Raw genomic sequence first — 20,832 nt, forward strand, 5'->3', positions numbered from 1 at the left:
TTTTAATGGCAGCCATTTTTATGTTTCCTTCTGTTTATCAGGAGGGCTACTAGGATCTCAGTTTTCAGTCTCTCCAGAAATCTCTCTTAAAGTTTGTCTGCAGCTGCCTAGCAGTTTTTTGCTTATTTAGCGTTCGCCCTCTATTCATCTGTCTTGCTGATGAACTTGGGCCTGACATATTTTATAAATTATTTGGTTGAACTGTATAAAATTCCCAATATCCTACTGTGTCTGACTTTTAAAAACTGTATAGTTCCTGCTCTCTCTTCCTTCTTTCCCTGCCGACAGCAAACACATGTTGAATTAAGGAGGGATGGGGAGCTGGTCTGCTGCATCAGAAGAGCCCCGCCTCCCCCAGGACGCCCTCTCAGGCCTTCCCTCCTGGCCTGCGGTTTTCATGCCTCCTTATCATGGTCCGTTATGAGCTTAAATTTGAATATGCCACTTACCTGTCTGTCAAGAAGCTATCATTTTACCTTGACCAACAGAGCCTTAAGTCACAGAAATTTCAGCTTATGTCAGCAATTTTATAAAAAGACTGTGTCTTCGGAACCTTTTCCCCCAGTATTTGGCTAAATCAAAAGTGAGCATTAAGTAGCTGTATCACACCTAGGACAACCACTTCAATCAGATTTTTCCTATGTGTACAGATTTATGCAGTCACGTATGTTCTTCCAAACACGCACATACACACACACACACACGCATGCGTGTGCGCGCATGAGTAAGGGTCTACATGTGCAGGAGGGCAGGCTGACATTTGGGATGTCATCTCTTTAACATAAATATTTCTCTGCATTGAACACAAGTAAGCACAGTGTTGCAATCCAGAAACTTGTTCACAGCAGAGCCCAGGTGGAAAATGGTGCAGACAATGCAGCCGAAAGCCCCCTCATCCTGTTCCTTTCGTACCTTCCCTTTGTCTCCCATCATTATCTTCTTTCAGGTTCTCCACCAGCATCTTCTGCAAAATACGTTTTTGTCATTTAATATGGGGTGGGCCAAAAAGTTCGTTTTGGATGTTACGGAAAAACTGGAACGGACTTTTTAGCCAACCCAGAATATGCTTTTGAACTTCATGCTTTTTTCTGATCTGTATAATCCTGAGATACTTTCTCATGTGCGTCGCCTCCCACAATCGAGAAATATTCCATTCTACGGATGCTCCGAGGCGTTGCATTTAGTCTTGCATGCCTGAGTACCTGAGAGACAAAGAAGAGCTAGAATGGGATTAGGAAATAAATGAATGTTTAAATGAGTAAAAGATTGATTAATGAATGAAGATTGAGGGAAACAAAATTTCAGCTTAAGCAAGTACTGAGCAAGAGGATGAATGGTAGCTTCTACAATCGTGGGTAGATAAGCCTGAGGAAGAGACAGCAGGAGTGTCATGCAGTACTAGTCATGTGGGGTAATTACATGGAATTTAGAAAATTCATGACCGTAATGATCATTAAAAAAATCTCAAATTGGGAGTATATATTAGATGGATAGCAAAGCTTCTGAGTGGTAGTGTCTTCATGAAAACTCAGCTGTGCTTAAAATAAACATTTCCCCATCTCCCTTAGGTTAGCCTAATGCCTTTCAATTTTCATCTGCAGAAAGTTCTTTCTAAAAATCTCCCTTAAATCTCATATGCTGCAGCCTAAACCAGTTGGTCCTGCTGGAAACTGCTTTATCACCTCTGCACTTCTCACCCAGGAGCCAGCATGGGCTGACTTATTTTCCCCTAGACATTAACCGTGGCAAACCCTGTACTGCTTTCCCTGTGAATGCTTGCCTTGGCTACACTTTGCACAAAAATTACATTCCTTTTCTTTGATGGTGCTAAAAATGTTTTCCCACTTCTGCCCACGTGATTGATGCTAATAATTAAGTGATTTATTTTGGGGTTTCCCAAGAAGGTGCCCGGTAACTTTGGGAAATTGCTTATCCTGTGTGAGCCTGTTTTCTAACCTAGAAAAAAATATGTCAATGCCATCTTTGGGTATTTAGTACTAAATATTAGAGATAATATATGTAAAACACCTTGTATTGCAATGGGTCCATGTAAACACTCAATAGGGGTAGCTTTTGTTCTTATTATAAATTGTATTTATTGGTATATATCCCAACTTCTTCACTAGATTTATATTCTCCAAAGTGCTTAGCATGTAGCACATGCTCAGTTAGTGGGTTGTTGAATCAATAACGGAATAAACTAAGAAGTAGTGCCAATTAATATTAACTACAGAACATGCATCCTCAGGGGCGCCCCTGTCTGGCAAAGTACAGGTCCACCCTGGCATATTGGGCAAGGCTGGTGTGTTATCAGAACCACCCCATCCCAAAGTCCAGAAGGCCCGTTCTAGATCCAGGTTGGTACTAAAGTCCTCTGAGGTTAGACTGTGTATAAGTGCTCCCTGGAAAACTCAAATCTACTGTAAAACAGAGGAAAACTGCATTGCTCCCTGATTTTATCATGACTTTAAAATACCAAAAGCAAACTTTCACATATCAGAAAGGATTTATTGCGCACCATATACCAGCAAATTTATAGTAAGCAGGAAGTGAGTTCCTAAAAAAAGAGCCAACTGCCAAGGTACTGATGCATCTGAGTCTGTGCTCCCCAAATGTAAAGGATGACAGCACTGTCGTAATGAGAGCAGCTACCGTGTGTGTGTGTGTGTGTGTGTGTGTGTCTGTGTGTGTGTGTGTGTGTGTCTGTGTGTGTGTGTGTGTGTGTGTGTGTGATTCCTCGTGGTCACAACAGCCCGTAGGAGCTGGATCTGATTTTCCCATTTCACTGGAGGGGAACTGGAGCTCGGTGGACCAGCTCCCTCAGGGTTGTGGGCGGGGAACCGTCTTGCCTGGTTGGCCCCTGACAGCATCTGCCTTGTTCCCGGCAGCACAGAGATTGGGGGCCTCTGGGGACAGGAACGTGGGCACAGAAATCTACCAGAGACAACCGATCACCTGTGGCAGGAGCCAGAGCCTCTGCCCTGAGCCTGCTGTCAGCCTCCTAACACATCCTGGAGTCAGGATTCAGCCTTGACTGTGGTCTCTCCTCTTTCACCCACAACCGGCCCTTCACGTTCAAACACAAAACTTCCTAGCTGGTTTCAGGAGGATGAAGCAGTCATCCAGATACAGTATTTCTGGGTACATGAATGATAAGAAGTAAAAGCATGATATTCTCTGATTACTGGTAAAGATGTTTAGTTACCCCATAGTATTTTGTGATACAGGTAGTCAAATTAGAGCTTGAATATTGGAGGATACAAACTGAGTTAGGTGTTTACATGACATTTTCGCTGCTCCATTGGATGTACACCTTTAGGTTATTCTTAGATTTTTAAGGTTTTTTTTTTTTTTTTTTTTTTTTTTTTGGCCTCACGGCATATGGGATCTTAGTTCCCCGACCAGGGATCGAACCCAAGCCCTCTGCGTTGGAAGCGCAGAGTCTTAACCACTGGACCACCAGGGAAGTCCTTTAGATTTTTAAGTTTTTTAGATTGTGAAAACCGTATTGCTGATGACTGTACCTGTAATGTCTGCTGACCGGTGTCTATGGTCTGGCACCTGAGATCTTCGCAAAGGACAATATGAAAAGAAACTTAACCTGAGTGTGTTCAGTGAAAGGAGAATGTCTCTATTCAGCTTTTCAATAGTGGATGTATGTCTGTTGCAATGACAGTACAGCCCTGATGTATCACCCTAAACTGACACCTGTGCTCTCATTTTTATACAAACCAGTGCCTTTGGCTGCCCGTATTCGGACATGAACTTGAAAAAGGAGGCAACGCTTCACGATCGTCTGCGAGAACAAACACAGGCAAACGTGGACTCAGACTCTGCACATTCAAAATCGAAAAACCTCTGTAGTTTGAACTTCAATGGAAAACATGAAAAGGTGAAGAGCCAGTCCAGGTAAGGAACTTCTGAAAATGTGAACCAGAGAGTAAAGTGTGTAGAACAGAAAAGAACAAACTTGTGGGTAATAATAGTTTCTTGTGTTTCTTCAAAATCTTTCTTTATTCTGTATATTATTGTGTTCACTGGCTCATAGAATTCATCTAAGCCTTGACATTTATTTGAAAAATATTTTTTCTTACTTCATCCTCAAAAATTTGAATTTACCTCTAAGTGTAGATATTACATGTAGGCAACAGAAAGCAAATCTCACGTGTAAATTCTGTAAGACTCCCTGTATCTCTGGAGTCATCTCACAGGTGGCATCTCTCTGGGCACGTGGCCCAGTGTTCGCATCCTCTTGGTCCCATCAGGATCCCCTTGCTCACCTGGTACTTGTCATCTTTAATCCAAAAGTCCCTCAGGTACGATTTCCTTACTCTGAATAGTTTCTGTTTCGATTTATCAATGGCACATCATCCTTTTGTTCCTAAATGTAAACTTATGACTTTAAGGATCAGTTCTCAATTTTTATTTACTTATAATCATTTTCTAAGAAGCTACAGATGCAACCTTATTTGCTCTTTTTTAACCTAAATGAGTAAATAAATAACATTTTAAGATAAAAGTTTCATCCTCCATGCTGGGAATTATAAACACAGGAGAATCTAATTACAAGTAAACAACTGGAGACCCGACGGAGATGGAGCCATGAAAGGCTCGGCAGAGGTGAGAAGTGGGTGTTTTTCAGGCCCCGCTGCAGGCAGAAGGCGCTGGCATTCAAGGTTGAGCTTTCGAGGAGCTGCTATGGGAGGGGCTGCTGGTTCTCCGGACCACCATCACCCACCCCCGGCCCCCCACAGCCCTCGCCCAGCCCTGCCCTTCCCGTCCAGCACGTGGGAGAGGAATGTGCGCGCCTCTCTGTGAGGGCAGACTTTCCAGCACCCCCTTTCTGCCCTTTCACCCTTCAGTCCCAGCGTGGATGCTCCTTTACTGCCAAGGTCTGTTCACTGGGAGAGTTTGGCTCCTAGGACACACTTTTCACATGGAGTTTACATCCTGGACTGTGCCTTTTTTTCTTTTTATAGAGCATCTAGGCGACGTTGCATTTTCGTTAAGCAGCTGATTTTGAGCGTGGTCGCTGTGCACGGGGCCACCTGTCACCCTCCGCAGCGCACGCCCCATCCTCTTCCTCCGGGTACCGCACAACCCCTCTGCCGCATGTTATCTTGCGTTTTCTCCTTTGCTGTACACCCACTCCTCTTGCCGGAACTGTACGGGGTCTAGTTTTTCTTTACTGCTTTTCACACCCACACCATTTACAACTTCAAGTGGCTGAGAGCTCGAACAGCTTTTCCATTTCCTAGTTGAGGGAGTTTTTTCTTTTTTTTTTTAAAACTGTTTTCCAGGGAACAGCGCTTGTTTATTCCAGAGACCAGTGCATCCATTTGCTGTTACTCTTTTTGTTCTGTTATCTTTCTTCCCCCCAAATAAAAACTCAGCCTCTCTTGTGAACATTTTAGACATTCATCCCCAATGTCAAAAGTCAGAGAGAATAAACAGCTCTTTGAACTGTTTTAAAAAACGATGACTCCGTCGTGTTCTCTCGGAGGTGAGCCCGGCCTTTCTCTTCAGCACAGGTGTACGGCTCCCCCGTCCCTAACTCGCCTTTCAATACATCGTTGTGTGCTTTACCGTTTTGAGGGGTTTTTGCACTGAAATGTGTCAAATAAGCATAATTACTACAGATAGAAAAAGCAGAGAATGTTAGTTGATAACCAAGCAAAACAATTACACATGATCCTATTCTGTCAGATCCTGTTTCATGAATGCACAGAGCTGTGTGAGCGGCTGCGCGGAAGAGGGGGAGCCTCACGGTCCACATCTCGAATTGTTAAGCCTTCTTTTTCTTTCACATCCCAAGACCAAAGCCATTCTTGCACTCCAATCCCCGTCCTCTTTTTTTAAACCAGTCGTCGCAACAAAACGATGTTCGGGTCAAGTGGTCTTGGCAGTAGTACTCACTTTGACCTGCTTCCATCCCCATGACCTCCTGTTCACGGTCCAGAATTCCAGCTCAAAGACAAAAAGAACAAGGAAATCGACAAGGAAGAATATGTAGGCTAATGATGAGCAACTAAAATTTATTTCAACTCTTCTCACAGTTTACTTGTGGTAATCTCCTGAGGCTGCCTCTCCTCTAACCCAAACCTCTGCTCTTAAAATCACAAGATACCGTGTACAGGTGGAGGAGAATGTTTAAATCCCATCTCTCCTCTTCTACATGCTGAGGAAAAATAATTTGTGGTTGGCGCGTGTCCAAGGATAGACAAGGGGGTGAAATGAGTGAAAATCAGGTCTTTAATTTCCTCTGGCGTCCAGTGCATCCATGGTCTCTGAGCCCTGGACAGGCCTGCCCTAACTTCTTACACAAGCAACGCTGTCACCTTAGCATCTCCAGGCTTCTTGCAATGCCAGTGCAAAATATAAAATTATCTCTTGACCTTCTTACAAAATCAATTAGATGCTGCCCCAAAGTTTAGGGAGTTGTGTATTTTCCTTAACTGCATCCCAGTTTTGTGTTTAGTTTTAAAAAGCATGTTTGTTCTCATGTTAATCTTTGGAGAGGGAGTTATTATTAGTAAATTTTAAGTCTCCATGACTTAGCAGTGGAAATAGTCTGTTTATGTTCACATTTTCTTAGTAGAGGGTCACGTTATGAATTCGAGTGCATTATATGCTACTAAATGTTTATAGGATTCATCTTCACAGTAGTACGATTGCATGTTAATATAAGTTTGAATAGACAGATTCACGTTAGGTGAATTACTGAAAAACTGAAAAACTATTACTGAAAAACTATTATGCTGAAATAGTTACTGAATATTACTGAAATTACTGAATTTTACTGAATATTTACTGAATATTACTGAAATTACTGAATATTACTGAATATTACTGAAATTACTAAATATTACTGAAAAACTGTTATGCTGTGGGCTTCCCTGGTGGCGCAGTGGTTGAGAGTCTGCCTGCCGATGCAGGGGACACGGGTTCGTGCCCCGGTCTGGGAAGATCCCACATGCCACGGGGCAGCTGGGCCCATGAGCCATGGCCGCTGAGCCTGCGCGTCCGGAGCCTGTGCTCCGCAACGGGAGGGGCCACAACAGTGAGAGGCCCGCATACCGCAAAACAAACAAACAAACAAACAAAAAACTGTTATGCTGTAAATATATTCCCTCTTTTGGTGCTAGCAGAGTGATTAGTACTATATTCATGGTGCATTAAACGGAGGCAAATGACCTTAACACTTGAGCATCTTTCATCTGGGAACGTACTCTAGGGTGGATACCTTAATTTGTTTGACAGTTTATAGTCTTCAGATACATTACCTTTAAAGTTTCCCATAATCTTGTGATTTAGGCAAAACAGACATTATTGTCATTATATTGTATGTTGTATATACATATATACAACTATATATATGTTGTATATATAGTATTGTCACTTATTGATGAAGAAGTAGAGGTTCTTACTAGTAGCTAATCCAGGACATAGGCCTTCCGGTTAAATCCAGCATATTCTTAGTTCAGTAAACTGATAATGGCAACAAGAGATTTATCAACAGTAATACTAATACTGATATCATACACTTATTAGCTTGTGCTGCAAAGCATTGTGGTGAGCAATTCACATACATGGTCTTGGGAATTTTATTTCATCCTCACAACAACTCTGGTTTTATAACGTAGGCACCTGGAGGTTCAGAGAGGTTAGGCAAAGCATGCAGGACCACACAGATAATTAGTAGAAGAGGTGGGGTCTGAGTCCAGAACTACCTGACCCTAAATCCTATACATGTTTTCAATGGCATCAGGCTGGCAAAAGGATGGCAGTTGGAGGCTCTGAAAATGCCTGGCTGGGTTTATGTTTAGACTTTCTACTGCTCTTCAGGATTCTCAGGGTCATCTTGTGAGGCATTTATTTCTTATTTTGTGAACACAGAACTACTGAAGGGGAAGAATCTCAACCATGTTTGCCCCAAACTGTTTATTCTTATGTATACTATATAATGCAAGTCTTCCACCTGAACATGTTTCTTTGTAATAGGTACTAAAGGCTTCGATCTGCAACGGGGGAATAAAATTATACGCATCAGACAGTTTCATCATAAGAAAATTACTTGAAATGCAGCTGCCCCCCCACGCCCTATATTATGTTAGCTGGCTTCCCCGGGCCTGTGTAGGACATTTTTTCCAGTCCCCTGCCCCATCCACCTGGGTATTCTTTAATAACAACTTCTGCCTCTAATTTACACAGTCGGCAGGACCATTCGTTAAAAAAGCTGTCATTCAATCACGGCTATTAAGAAAACCTAAGAAAATGCCTAATATAGCTCAGTTTGTTTTTCATAATGCCTGCCATATTATAAATTTTACGTACTTCCCAAAGGCCTATATTGACAATAAAAATGGCTGGGAAAGATTATGGTAATCGCAGATAATGGCAGGCAGTGGAGTAGTTCCTTAATGATCCTCGTAAGAAACTGCTCAGCTATGAGCCAACTAGCTTGTTTGCACGACTCAGATTACCTTCTATGAGGTCCGTTCTCAAAATTTAACCAGTGTTAGCCGGTTGTTTCGTGTATGAACCTTCCAAGTCCTTAAAGAGGTTTCCTTGAGCCCGTCAGCCTTTGATCTTGCTCCTTCCCATGTAAATTCTCTGCTTTCGGAGGCCAAGCCTCTGGGCGTCCACTCACGCCCTGTCACCATCCGCAGTCGTGTTCTTCCTCCTGCGCGGGTGCCTTTGTTCCCATTCTTCCTGCCTCCTCTACTCCTGCTGCGTGTTCTCTTCTCCAAGGCTCATCTCTGTCTTGAAACTTTACACAGCAGTTCGGCCCGTGTGAGCTTCTTGACCTTAGAGATGGTGTTTTACACATCTGTGTATTTTTCACGTCTAGTTCAATGCCCGACGCTTAGCCGGTACTTGACAAATCAAATAGATGTTGAGCACCCGTGCGGTGCCAGGACTCTGCTGGGCCCTGGGGCGTGGATCGGATGAGAGCGAGGCCCCTTCCTTGTGCTTTGGGTCTGCTCCACGCTTTGTGTCTCCTTGAGCCTTTTTGATACTTGTTTTGCACATGTGCCTTATTTTCTCAAAAAGATTGGAGGCTGCTAAGGAGCGAGAAGCGGTTTTTATTGTGCTTGCATTTTTCCTTCACCACTGTTCACATTAGAGTTCTTAGTGAATCGTAGTTGACTGATTCAGGTACATACATACATTTGTTTTCCCATAACAGTCTCAGTGTCTTTACCTGTAAAATGAATACAATATCCGAGGCTTAGGTTTTTGAACAGAGGTGTATAGATGCAGATAGATAGAGATGTATGACTGGGCCTGGAACATAGTAGAAACTATTGAAATAATAATTCCATATCTTTCTTCCATTTTTATAAAACTTGTTGATCTTAAAGTCTTGCAGTTGGACTGGTTCTAGCTGTGTCTGTAGCACACATCTTTGCACCAAACATAGAAATTTAGCCCTTTGTTTATTTATTCGGAACTAAAGTAAACTCCTTAATCAAGTGAGCGGTGATCAAAACACCGGGACACCCAAGGTCCTCAGGGTCTGTGGAGGACTGTGGTTGGACAGGAAGCCCCCGGCCGTCCGGACAGCCCCCTCCCACTCCATACTTCCAGCTGGACTCTGAGGGACCTCCAGCCAAGTGTGACGATCCTGGAGCTCTACAGTTGGAAAAGGACTCAAGGTTATCTCATCCAACTTCTACAACAGAGAAATAAGGTTGTTAAAGTCAAGCATTTAGTCCCTTATTGACACTGTCATTAGTGGCAGCCCCGAGCCCTCTGACCCCGGGTCATTGCTCTGCTCACCATCCCATCCCTCCTCCTCCCCCAGAGTGAGGTCAGAACAGAGCCGGTTTATGGCGTTATAAATATCTGAACAGCACGTACCTCCCTGAATTCAGGATCCGGACCATAGCCGTTCATTTATTCATCATTTATCCATTGAACAAACCCTTAGAAAGGCACTGTTCCAAACTCCAGTGAGACAGCAGTTAAGAAAACAGACTAAAATCCTTGTTCTGTTCTTTTTTTTTTTTTGCGGTACGCGGGCCTCTCACTGCCGCGGCCTCTCCCTTTGCGGAGCACAGGCTCCGGACGCGCAGGCTCAGCAGCCACGGCTCACGGGCCCAGCCGCTGCGCGGTACATGGGATCTTCCTGGACCGGGGCACGAACCCGCGTCCCCTGCACCGGCAGGCGGACTCTCAACCACTGCGCCACCAGGAAAGCCCTAAAAACCTTGTTCTTATTAAGCTTTCACTTAGTGGTACGAAAACCCACGCTGGTAAGTGGCGGGATGAGGATCCGAACTCAGGCAGGACGGCTCGTCCCCGCAACCCAGGCACTGAGCTAGTTCACTCATGGCACTGATGCTTCTTCATCCAGCGGGTACGTGCGGAGCGTCTGCTGTGGCCCAGGGGTCCTGTCCCCGCGGGGAGCGTATTTTCAGGGAGAGGAGGCGGAGGAGGGAAAACAAAGATAAACCAAATGGAAGAGAGACTCACAGACTGTGGTAACTGACAAGGAGTGAAAGGGGACCTTGGTCTCAGCATTTACGCACCTTAAATTCTTGGAGACCCTAGGCAGATCCAGGCCATTAAGACAAGTTAAAGGGTTCTGTTGACTGTTTTGCAAATTGAAACCGAAACCAGCCTGTCAAAGATCAGCTCAGGGGTGTAGACGGAAGCTGTGATGCGATGAGAGGACCTGGCCTCCTGGATTCCACTTGCCTCTGTGCCTCTGGCACCTTCATTGTAGTCTTGTGTTTCTAAACAAATTTATAGTCTTGCTAAAATTTGATAAAATAACCAGTGTATGCCTTAGAAAGATCTTTTAAAATGTCCTTCTATGCTGATTTTCATGAGGCATTTTATGATTTATTGTGGATCTCTGGATTTCTGGAATCCTGCCTTGGCTCAGGCCCTTAGTAATTAAATGCTGAGAACAGTGTGTGCTAAAGTGTCTGTGGTTTCTTCCGTCAAGGAAATATTGGTGTTCCCAATCCCCAGAAAAACAAAACTTTGTTGCCTAAGCAACAGTGGGCATTTTTTCTCATCCACATACTTCATCTGGCTTTAAAATGATTATTTTCTATTTATTGTAAATAGCAAAGTTGTGACATTTAATGTCAGTTTTTTCTTATAACTAAAGCAATGCTTGTGTATTATAGGAATATTAGAAAATATAGATTAGTAAGAAAAAATAAAAGTTGAAAACATTATTAATACTCAGGTGTTTTCCTATCAAACAGCATAACTTGTAGTCTTATAAAAATATGATAAAATTCGCACTGCAATAATTCAGGTAATATAGAAGTTTTTAAGAATAATAATTTCTCACTCTCCACTCCTTAACTCTAATGCTGCATCCCAAGGTTACTTGTGTGAATAGATTTTCATGTTCTTTTCTACTCTTTTTCTGTTTACATATACATACAGATATGCAGATACACATTCACTCTTTTTTTTAACATCTTTATTGGAGTATAATTGCCGTACAATGTTGTGTTAGTTTCTGCTGTATAACAAAGTGAATCAGCTATTTGCGTACATATATCCCCATATCCCTTCCCTCTTGTGTCCCCCTCCCACCCTCCCAATCCCACCCCTCTAGGTGGTCACAAAGCACCGAGCTGATCTCCCTGTGCTATGCAGCTGCTTCCCACTAGCTATCTATTTTACATTTGGTAGTGTATATATGTCCATGCCACTCTCTTATTTCATCCCAGCTTACCCTTCCCCCTCCCCGTGTCCTCAAGTCCATTCTCTACGTCTGCGTCTTTATTCCTGTCCTGACCCTAGGTTCTTCAGAGACATTTTTTTTTTTAGATTCCATATATATGTGTTAGCATACGGTATTTGTTTTCCTCTTTCTGGCTTACTTTACTCTGTATGACAGATTCTAGGTCCATCCACCTCACTACAAATAACTCAATTTTGTTTCTTTTTATGGCTGTCCCTCTTTTTTTTTTAATTACATTCATTTTTTGTTAATGTTTCTTTGAAGGTTAGCTTGTATCACTCTGGACAGCTTATAATATAACCCTGTTGAACACGGAGGAAGGATGCTGTGTTCCTGAAAGTTTAACACAGGAGCAAACCTTTAAAGCCCCCAGACATTCAACACTGAGGCTTTAATAACATACACACATATTTTATCCCAAGTTCACAATGGAGTTCTGAACAAGGCACCTGTAAATAAGTCAGCATTTATGACCAGAAGAAAAATACTCTGGTCTTGGACTTTTATTTTTATACGGAAAAGTTATAAAGACCTAAGCAACTAAGTCTACCCACAAAGAAAAAACAAATTTGCCTTCTTCCTTATGGAAAGCCATGTGAAAACATTAATTGTTGGCTCAAAGAAAGTCTGACGATAAAAGATATTAGCTCAAAAATATGTCTTATTTATTTGACCACCTGTCATGAATAATTTGCCATGTCAACACAGGTGGATTCAATGCACTGTTTTTAATAACTATCATATTCCATAGTGTGGACGAACTTATTCAACTCATTCCCCTATTGACAGGTATTTAGGTTGTTTCCAGTATTTTTCCTCTTATAAATAATGCTGCAGTAAACATTTTCACAAGTATGCATATCGTTTATTGATGCTTTATAATGCAGTATTCGTTAAAGTTTAATTACCTTTTATTGACAAACTAAACATATCATATGAATTCTTCTTTCTGTTGGTGGAGTCTTGCAGGTCCTCGATCCATTTGCTTTACTGTAAATAAGTTCACATTTACCCACGTCCTTACACACGAGAGCACATAGGTGTGGATGCACATAGGAAGCGTGTGCGGTACTCGTAACCTGCCTGCAGCCTGCACCCCAGCTCATCACCCTCCAGCCCCACCACTGATTCTTCTTACTCCCACCCTCCATGTGTCTGTGCCTTTGCAGGGTCCCTCTCTGCACATCACTCAGTAAAACTTGCTTCGAGGCCTGGTTCAAGCTCATGTCCTCCTGAAGGTGTTCTCTCACCTCTCGGACCTTTAAAGCAGAAAACCCTCTCTTTGTGACTCCATCGTGGTTTCTTCCTCTCTTCCTTGCGGCCCTTCTCTCAGTCTGCTCTGTGTGAAGGTAGGCGGTGGACACACCTGTATCCTCAGATAGATTATGTCTCTTGGTGACAGACACCACCTCGGCCGAATGTGACACCTGCAGGTAGGAAAAGCTCAAAGAAATGTTGGCTGGACTTGGACAGTTTGTCTAAAAATAAAAAGCAGTCGGAGCCCAATATTTGCTTTCCAAGTCTCATTATAAGTTATACCTAAATACAATTGTTAGGGCAGTTTTGGGGAAAAATAGCCATGTGAAACAATCACAGATTGTGTGTGTATTTTTGGCCTCAGGGACCTTTTCCTTATAGAACAGGAGTCAGCAAACCTTTTCTGTAAAGGGCCAGATAGTGAGTATTTTAGGCTCTGCCGGCTGTAAGATCTCTGCTACAGTTGTTCATTGTAGCATGAAAGCAGCCGTACACAGTAAGTAAACTGATGAGCATAGCTGTGTTCTAATAAAACTTCATTTGTGAAAACAGGCTACGGCAGGATTTGCCTCGTGGACTGTAGTTTTCCAACTCATGTTCTGGAAGGTGTTTATTTACATGTAGACTAACCTGAGTTAAATTCAAATTCTTGCTCTTCTACTTGCTGTGTGACTTTGGGCAAGCTACTTAACCTCTCTGTCTTTTTCAACACACACATATAAGATTAATATTACCTCCTTCGTGTTAGGCATCTGGTTCAGGCCTAGCATTTATTGAGCACAAAGCAGTAACCACTGATTTGCCTCATTAAAAGTAGTGGAAGCATAGAAGGAGGGTCAGAGAACATGCAGCTCCTATTTTCAAGGAAGTAGCAAAATCCTAAGGAAAAGGCAAGTCATTTGGAAAAACAAGATAGTAAAGACCAACGGATAGTAAAGATAGTAAAAACAATGGGATGGCAGCGGCATGTCTCTAACACAAGCAGATAGTCACGTGCACTCCTCTAAAATGAATCACAGACAGACAGACGGGTAGCTTGACACTTGCTGCAGCAATAGCGATTCTATTAACAAAAGGTTTTGAAGGTTGTTCAGATGCTGGAGCTATTATGACTTCATAGAAGGTGGAGGCTGGGCTTTAAGAAGAATTGGTGAAATGGTCAGAGCTGAGATTTTAGTGGTATTACCTTTTCAGCTAACATGCAAAGAAATATTAATCTTCAGCATGTGACTGGCCTGATCACCTGCAGACATTTCTGACCATGTGCAGTAGATTCTCCCAAGGCCAGGGCTGCGGTGGCTTCTTTCACGGCCATCAAGATAAAGCCCGAGTGCTTGAGAGCAGCGTGCCAGGCCTCCCCAGCTCCGCTCTAGCCAATTCCTTTAGCCCCACCTCTGGTCCTTCCTTTCCTCGGACAGTGCAGATGCTTCAGCCCCATCAGCTGACGGGCTTATTCGTGTCCCCAAATGCTCTCCTTTCCATTTTGCTCCTGCTTGGTCTGTGCCGCTCCTGCTTTCCTCCCACCCTCATTCCCTAGACCTTCGTGGCCCCATCGGTCACCCACGTCCCCATCCTTTCAGGACAGACCCGGCTGCATCCCCAGCCTCCTCCCGACCAACTTGCACAGAGCCGCACCCTCCCTCCAGCCCCCAGGAACACTACTGTCCTCCTCCTTCTCTCCCCTACCTGTGTCAGCAATCTCCAGCCCCAGGCCGTCTGTAGACACTCAGGAAACCCTCCGTTCCTGCCAGATGATGTGTAGGATAGAAGGAAGCCTGGATTTGGAGTCCATTGAGTTTGCGCTCTGGCTCCACCACTGACTCACTGTGCCCCCAAGATGGGCAAGTGGTTTAATATTTCTGAGCCTCAGTTTCTTGATTCACAGCCTGCTGCACCTGCCTTATAGAGTTTTTGTGAGAATGAAATGAGGTTAAAGGAAATGAAGAACCTGGGAGTCCTTAGGAGGCACCTGCCTCACTCAGGAGATGTAACGGAATCTGAACAGTTTACAGCAGGGGGCCCCAACCCCCGGGCCAGGGACCAGTAGCCATCTGAGGCCTGTTAGGAACCAGGCCGCACGGCAGGAGGCGAGCCGCAGGCGAGCCGGTGAAGCTGCATCTCCCGCTGCCCTGCCCATCACTGCCCGTCACTCGCGTTACTGCCTGAACCATCCCCAGCCCTGCCTCCTTCTCCACCCCCCACCCACCCCACCCCCGCCGCAGTCCTGGGAAAAATTGTCTTCCATGAAACTGGTCCCTGGTGCCAAAAAGGTTGGGGACCGCTGGTTTACAGGGTTTGACTTGGTGTATCTCCCTGGTGATGTAATAATTTTGAAAGCAAGAACTATTCCTAAATATATCTGTGATTGGTTGCAACACCTTGCATTTTTTTAAAAAGCCAGTCAGTAAATTTATTTGATTTAGTTTTAAATTGCTTTATAAAATCCTCATCAAAATTATGTAAGGCATACTGGCTTTTTTTTTTTTTTAATTTTGTAAGATAGAACTGCCATCTTCATCAGCTTGTATTTGCAGAGGGATGCTTTCAGATGGTTTGAAAATCAACTCAAGTTTCATACAATTTGTAAAGTTTGGGGGGAAATACCTAGCTATTTGCCAAAAAGATGTAAGCAGAGCTGAAATTGTTCTCTTCTTTTCCATCTTATTCTTTGCAAAGTGACTTTACTGTGCACACGTGCCTCTGACATCCTGTGTTGACCAGCTCTCTCCCCCAGAGGCTCGCTGCTTAGGGCTAAGCCCTCCTTCCACCATTAATGTTCTTTCCTACAAGAATGTAGATAAATCCTGATGAGATATATAAATAATTTTACAGTATGTATTATATATATAATGAAATTAAGCATATGGAATTAATAAAAATATTCCATATATTTTTATGCATGACCATGATGCATAAGAGTTTGTAGACTATGTTATAATATATTGTTTCACTGATTGTTCCAGACAAACCCTGTAAGGCAAGTACTGGCTTGGTTTTGCAGGTTGGGAAGCTGAGGCTTCTAGAATCTAATTGCTCACTCTGGGCCTCAAACCCAGGGCACAGGGCCTAAGACACAGACTCAGGTTTTGGGTGGACTGGTCTCTGCTTGCACCACAGGAGATTAACTACCTGAGGCTGGTGTGTGCCACAGTGGCTGTGTGGGACTTTCTTTTAAGGTCCAAAGGTGGGATTTCAACAGCAATTCTTTTTCAGTTAATTGCTTTTTTGATTAAAAAACTCTTCATGGTTAAAAAGTATCTGATTAATAGAATGTGTTTTTATCATGACATACACGTTTTTGGAACATACAGATAAAATTGCCTCAAATTATGTACCAGTCACTTAGGTTTCTATGTAAGATTTTAGTAACTGAATCAGTTTCCTCATCTAAAACAAAAACTGAAACAGTACTGGCATGCCTACCTTAATGGCTTGTCAGTGAAGATAAAATGAGAGAGCAGTTATCCAAGTGCAATCAGAAAATATATTTGCCAAGCAAGGTATTATAATTTTCATTAAAATCGTAAATACTGCAGATAAATTAATGAACCATTTCAAGTTCTGTCTACCTAAAATTAGTTACTAGGTAATTAGCAACACTGGAAAAGTTTCATTTCAGAAACTTCCATATTCATTACAAACTATGACCCTCAAGTTTTAATGAAGTTCCATGATGAAAGAGTTACAGAATTAGTCCTTGCTGTATTCTGGAGCATTTTAAAAGTTAATTAATTCTCTGACATTCGACAGTGTAACTAAGTTACTTTGTACTATTGTTTGAGCACAATGTCTATAATCTTTTGATTAAAAGAAGCACAGAAATCATCAGTAGCAATTATTATTTACTACCTACCACACCATCACCTACCATCCCTAATAGCTCCTCCTCAGAATCTGAAGAGGTTATTCTCCAGAGAGTTTTAGAAACTTTTTGCTATAATAGAACGGGGTGTTGGGAGCTTTCAAGTTTCAAACTTCCAGTTTCTGAACAAAAGTGTATTTTTAAATCTTAAATTGAAGAAAAATTCTAACAAGGCTCTGTGCAGCAAAAGTACCTGCTAATTCACTCTTGTTTACCCTGTGGTTTCTGTTTAAATTGGTGCTGCTGTCATGATTTATTCCTACCTCACAGGATAATGAATCCAGGTTTTATTTCTGTTCTTTGCCCAGACTTGTACAGCAGGCAAAGTGTTTGAAAATCAAAGGAAAAGAAGATATTGACTTGGATATTCTCTTCAGAGGTAAAAACAAAAACACTAGCAAAAACGCAGACTCTGCTTTTTTGTTGGGAAGAATGTCTTGTTTGTGTGTTTGGTTGGTGTTATCATTCCAGGAAGGAATGGGGGAAAGAACCTGCCAGGGGCCCAGACACTTGTGCTCTCCTCTCATCCCAACCCTACTTCACTGCTCTGACCTTCATTTCCTCACTTTTAAAGTGAAAGACTCTATAATCTGCTCTGTGGTCCTCACTGATGACGAGACAAATCTAAACCTGTAGAAATAGCACGTCTCAGTGGTGGAATCTCTCTCTGCCATCTGCACAGGGCGTGGAGGGAAACCAGAAGTGTCTCCTTGCATTCTTATAAGTTGGGGGGACTGCAGAATGTACTTCGTTAGCAAGACAGGCAAGGAGGTTATGGCGAACTTGAAGTGTTAAAAGCTAAGGGATTATTAGAGTATAGGGGAAAGAATTGCATGTTTTCACTTAATTATGTTTCTTTGCAATTAAGGCTCAATATACGCAGAATGCCATGTATAATTTTGAGGTTATACTGTAGCAAGCTAAGGAATAAATGTCCTCTTGGGTGTTAATTTGGTGCAATCATTTTTATTTGGTCAGATAAAAATGTTGGTGAGTTGTAGTTTTGTGTCTTCAGCAATGTAGTTCTACATGTTTGTATCTTCCAGAACATGGTAGGAGATCTGTTTATCTTCTAGAGGAAAAGAAAATTAGTGAGTTTTCTCCTGATTTGGCTAAAAGTTCAAGTTAGTACAATTTGGTTGCAGTGCACTTCATCTCCAAAACAATTATCCATTCGACTTGTCTTAAGAGAAAAGGAGTGTGCTTTACAGTCATTGAACAAAAGGGCTGTGACTTCTTTTTTTTTTTAATTGAAGTATAGTTGCTGTACAATATTATATAAGTTACCAGGGTACATTATGGTGATTCACAATTTTTAAAGGTTACACTCCATTTATAGTCATTATAAAATATTGACTATATTTCCCGTGTTGTACAATATATACTTGCAGCTTATTTTATATCTAATAGTTTGTACCTCTTACTCCGCATCCCTATATTGCCTCTCCCCCTACTGGTAACCACTAGCTTGTTCTCTGTATCTGTGAGTCTGCTTCTTTTTTGTTATATTCACTAGTTTGTTGTATTTTTTAGATTCCACATATAAGTGATATCATACGACATTTGTCTTTCTCTCTCTGACTTATTTCACTTAGCATAATGCCTTCCAAGTCCATCCATGTTGCTGCAAATGGCAAAACTGTTCTTTTTTATGGTTGAGTAGTATTCCGTCGTGTATATACACATCTTCTTTATCCATTCATCTGTTGATGGACACTTAGGTTGCTTCCATATCTTGGCTATAGTCAGTAATGCTGCCGTGAACATTGGGGTGCATGTATCTTTTTGAATTAGTGTTTTTATTTTTTTCTAATATATACTGAGGTGTGGAATTACTGGGTCACATGGTAGTTCTATTTTTAGTTTTTTGAGACCCCCTCCATACTGTTTTCCACAGCAGCTGCACGAATTTACATTCCCACCACCAGTGTAGGAGGGTCCAAAAGGGCTGTGGATTCTGTGGGCTGATCTCAGGCAGGGCCGAGCTCCTCTTGTAACTGGAAGAACACTTGATTTTATCTCATCCACGAAGTGGGGAGGAATCTTTTCCTCAGAAAAGGGAGGGAAGTTAAGTTACTCTGTTTGGACTGTGCATCTATATGTGTCTCCCTAGCCAGAAGAGTTTCTACACAATATAACCAGATAGGAACATCTCTTTAAATAAAATGAAATAAATAACTGATATTTTGGAAGCCGCTCCATACAGATGTTCTCATCCATTTTACCAGCCTTCGTTCTATACACAACATGCTTGGAGCTGCATGAAGAGCCCTAAAGAAGTGTCAGTGTCTCAATTCATATTTTGACACTTTTGAAAGTATCTCCACAGAGTAATTATGTATACGTTCCTGTTAAAACAAATACACAGTCAGTTCAGTAGTTCACATAGTAAAATACTAATGAGGATCATCCTTATAAACACAGAAAAGATCCCTAGCAAAGTGCAACTGCATAATGTGAAAGATGCAATCCACCTTGTTTGGTAGTAAGCACCTGTGCTTTTCTGTGTAGTTTGTAAGAAGTTCATAGCCACACGTGTTTATTTATTGGTGCATTTACCGTGCTTCTCAATTTAAACATCTGATTTCCTCCCAGAGAAGGTCTGTGTTCACAGACCCGGGACATTAATGACGGGGAGCCCCCGCCTGGTGCAGAGTGTATGCTGCCGGGGCCGCTGTGCTTCTTGTTGAGAAGATGCCTCAGGGGTCCATCCGAGCAGGATTTATTTAGCTCTCTGTCTAGCCTTTTGTCACCCAAAGTGGTTCTTCCTCATATTGATCTAACCCTTGTTATTATAATTAAGCTCATTTTCTCTGGTTCTAACCTGGATGAGACAAAATAATGAGAATAAATATGTTGCTACTGTGACATTAAGTGATTATTTAATATTTCCCTGTTATTTTCTGTAAGCCTATAAATCTGAGTATAATTTCTAAATCCGTTTACCTTTGTTTTTTGTTTCTTTGGTCTGGCCATAGATTTGAATAAACACATTCTTTAATTCATTAGGAATTTTTTTCCTTTTTTTTTTTTTTTTTTTTTTTAAGGAAAATGAGTTAAACTCTGTTCCTCATTTCTCCCATGAGGGAAAATAGTATATCTTGGATTTTTAGAGATTCTGTGCACATGTGTACACGAGCACGTGTAGCTTCTCCTCTTCATATCTTTGGCATGTTTTCAGTATTTACTTGGAAACATCTTCATTTTCTAAATCGTTCTATTCACAGTTGATATGCTTGGCAGATATAATGGAAAGTATTTTAAAGGCCATCATTGTTTTCCAGCATACTTCTTAAGAGATTCAACATTTTCCTTTTCCAAAGAATTAGATCAGATGATAGAAACATTTAGTTTATAATGATGTAAATTGGTTGAGGAAAACATGATTGTCTTGAAGGATGTTTGGTAATAAAATTAACAGAAGTAAGTTAGAGTCTGTCTTAACTCATCTGAAGGTTTGCAGGGAAGCTTATTGGGTGTTACACCTGAGAGGTGGCAGGTGGTAATTAGCCTTTGTGCCCTTTGCTAAGTAAATAAGGCATGAGCACAGAGCGACTCCAAACATGTCCCTTCTCTGGAATGGAATTGGCTTCTGCGCAGTGGCCTGTCAGGTTTTTCCCTCTGCTCTGGACTGTTCCGCTAAGAACTGCGTTTAATCTGCTCCTTTGAAAACAAGTTTGAGTGGGGCTATGAAAGCGCGTTTTCTTGAATCCAAGGGACCTGCTCACCCACGTGATCCGCCCCCCTGCCCCTCAGAGACCCCTGGACCAGAGCACCCGAACCTCACTACTGGACCACAGGCAGACGTCCTGCAGGGCCACCACGCTGTCCCACCCTAGGGGCAGCTTTGGTCTTGTGGAGTGTTCAGCTGGGCAACTGGGGGGGGCGGTTCCTTACTATTGGTTATTTTTGGCCCCAAATGTGTAACTAATGTTCACTTTTTTAAAAACCCCAAAATTTCACAAAGCAAAAAATATGAGATAAACATTGTTACTCA

The 20,832-nt window shown here is 42.2% G+C and overlaps 1 protein-coding gene across 1 annotated transcript in view; it reads left to right on the forward strand.

The window, feature by feature from the left end:
• The window catches only part of L3MBTL4 (L3MBTL histone methyl-lysine binding protein 4), a 350,477-nt gene that overhangs the window by 244,008 nt on the left and 85,637 nt on the right, over positions 1-20,832 (forward strand). The window contains exons 15-16 of the mRNA XM_033837582.2: positions 3,736-3,909; positions 17,144-17,214. Of these exons, the coding sequence (XP_033693473.1) occupies positions 3,736-3,909; positions 17,144-17,214 (245 nt within the window). The remainder of the gene's footprint in view (positions 1-3,735; positions 3,910-17,143; positions 17,215-20,832) is intronic.

This window comes from Tursiops truncatus, chromosome 13 (assembly GCF_011762595.2).
Source record: "Tursiops truncatus isolate mTurTru1 chromosome 13, mTurTru1.mat.Y, whole genome shotgun sequence".
Lineage (NCBI taxonomy): Eukaryota > Metazoa > Chordata > Mammalia > Artiodactyla > Delphinidae > Tursiops > Tursiops truncatus.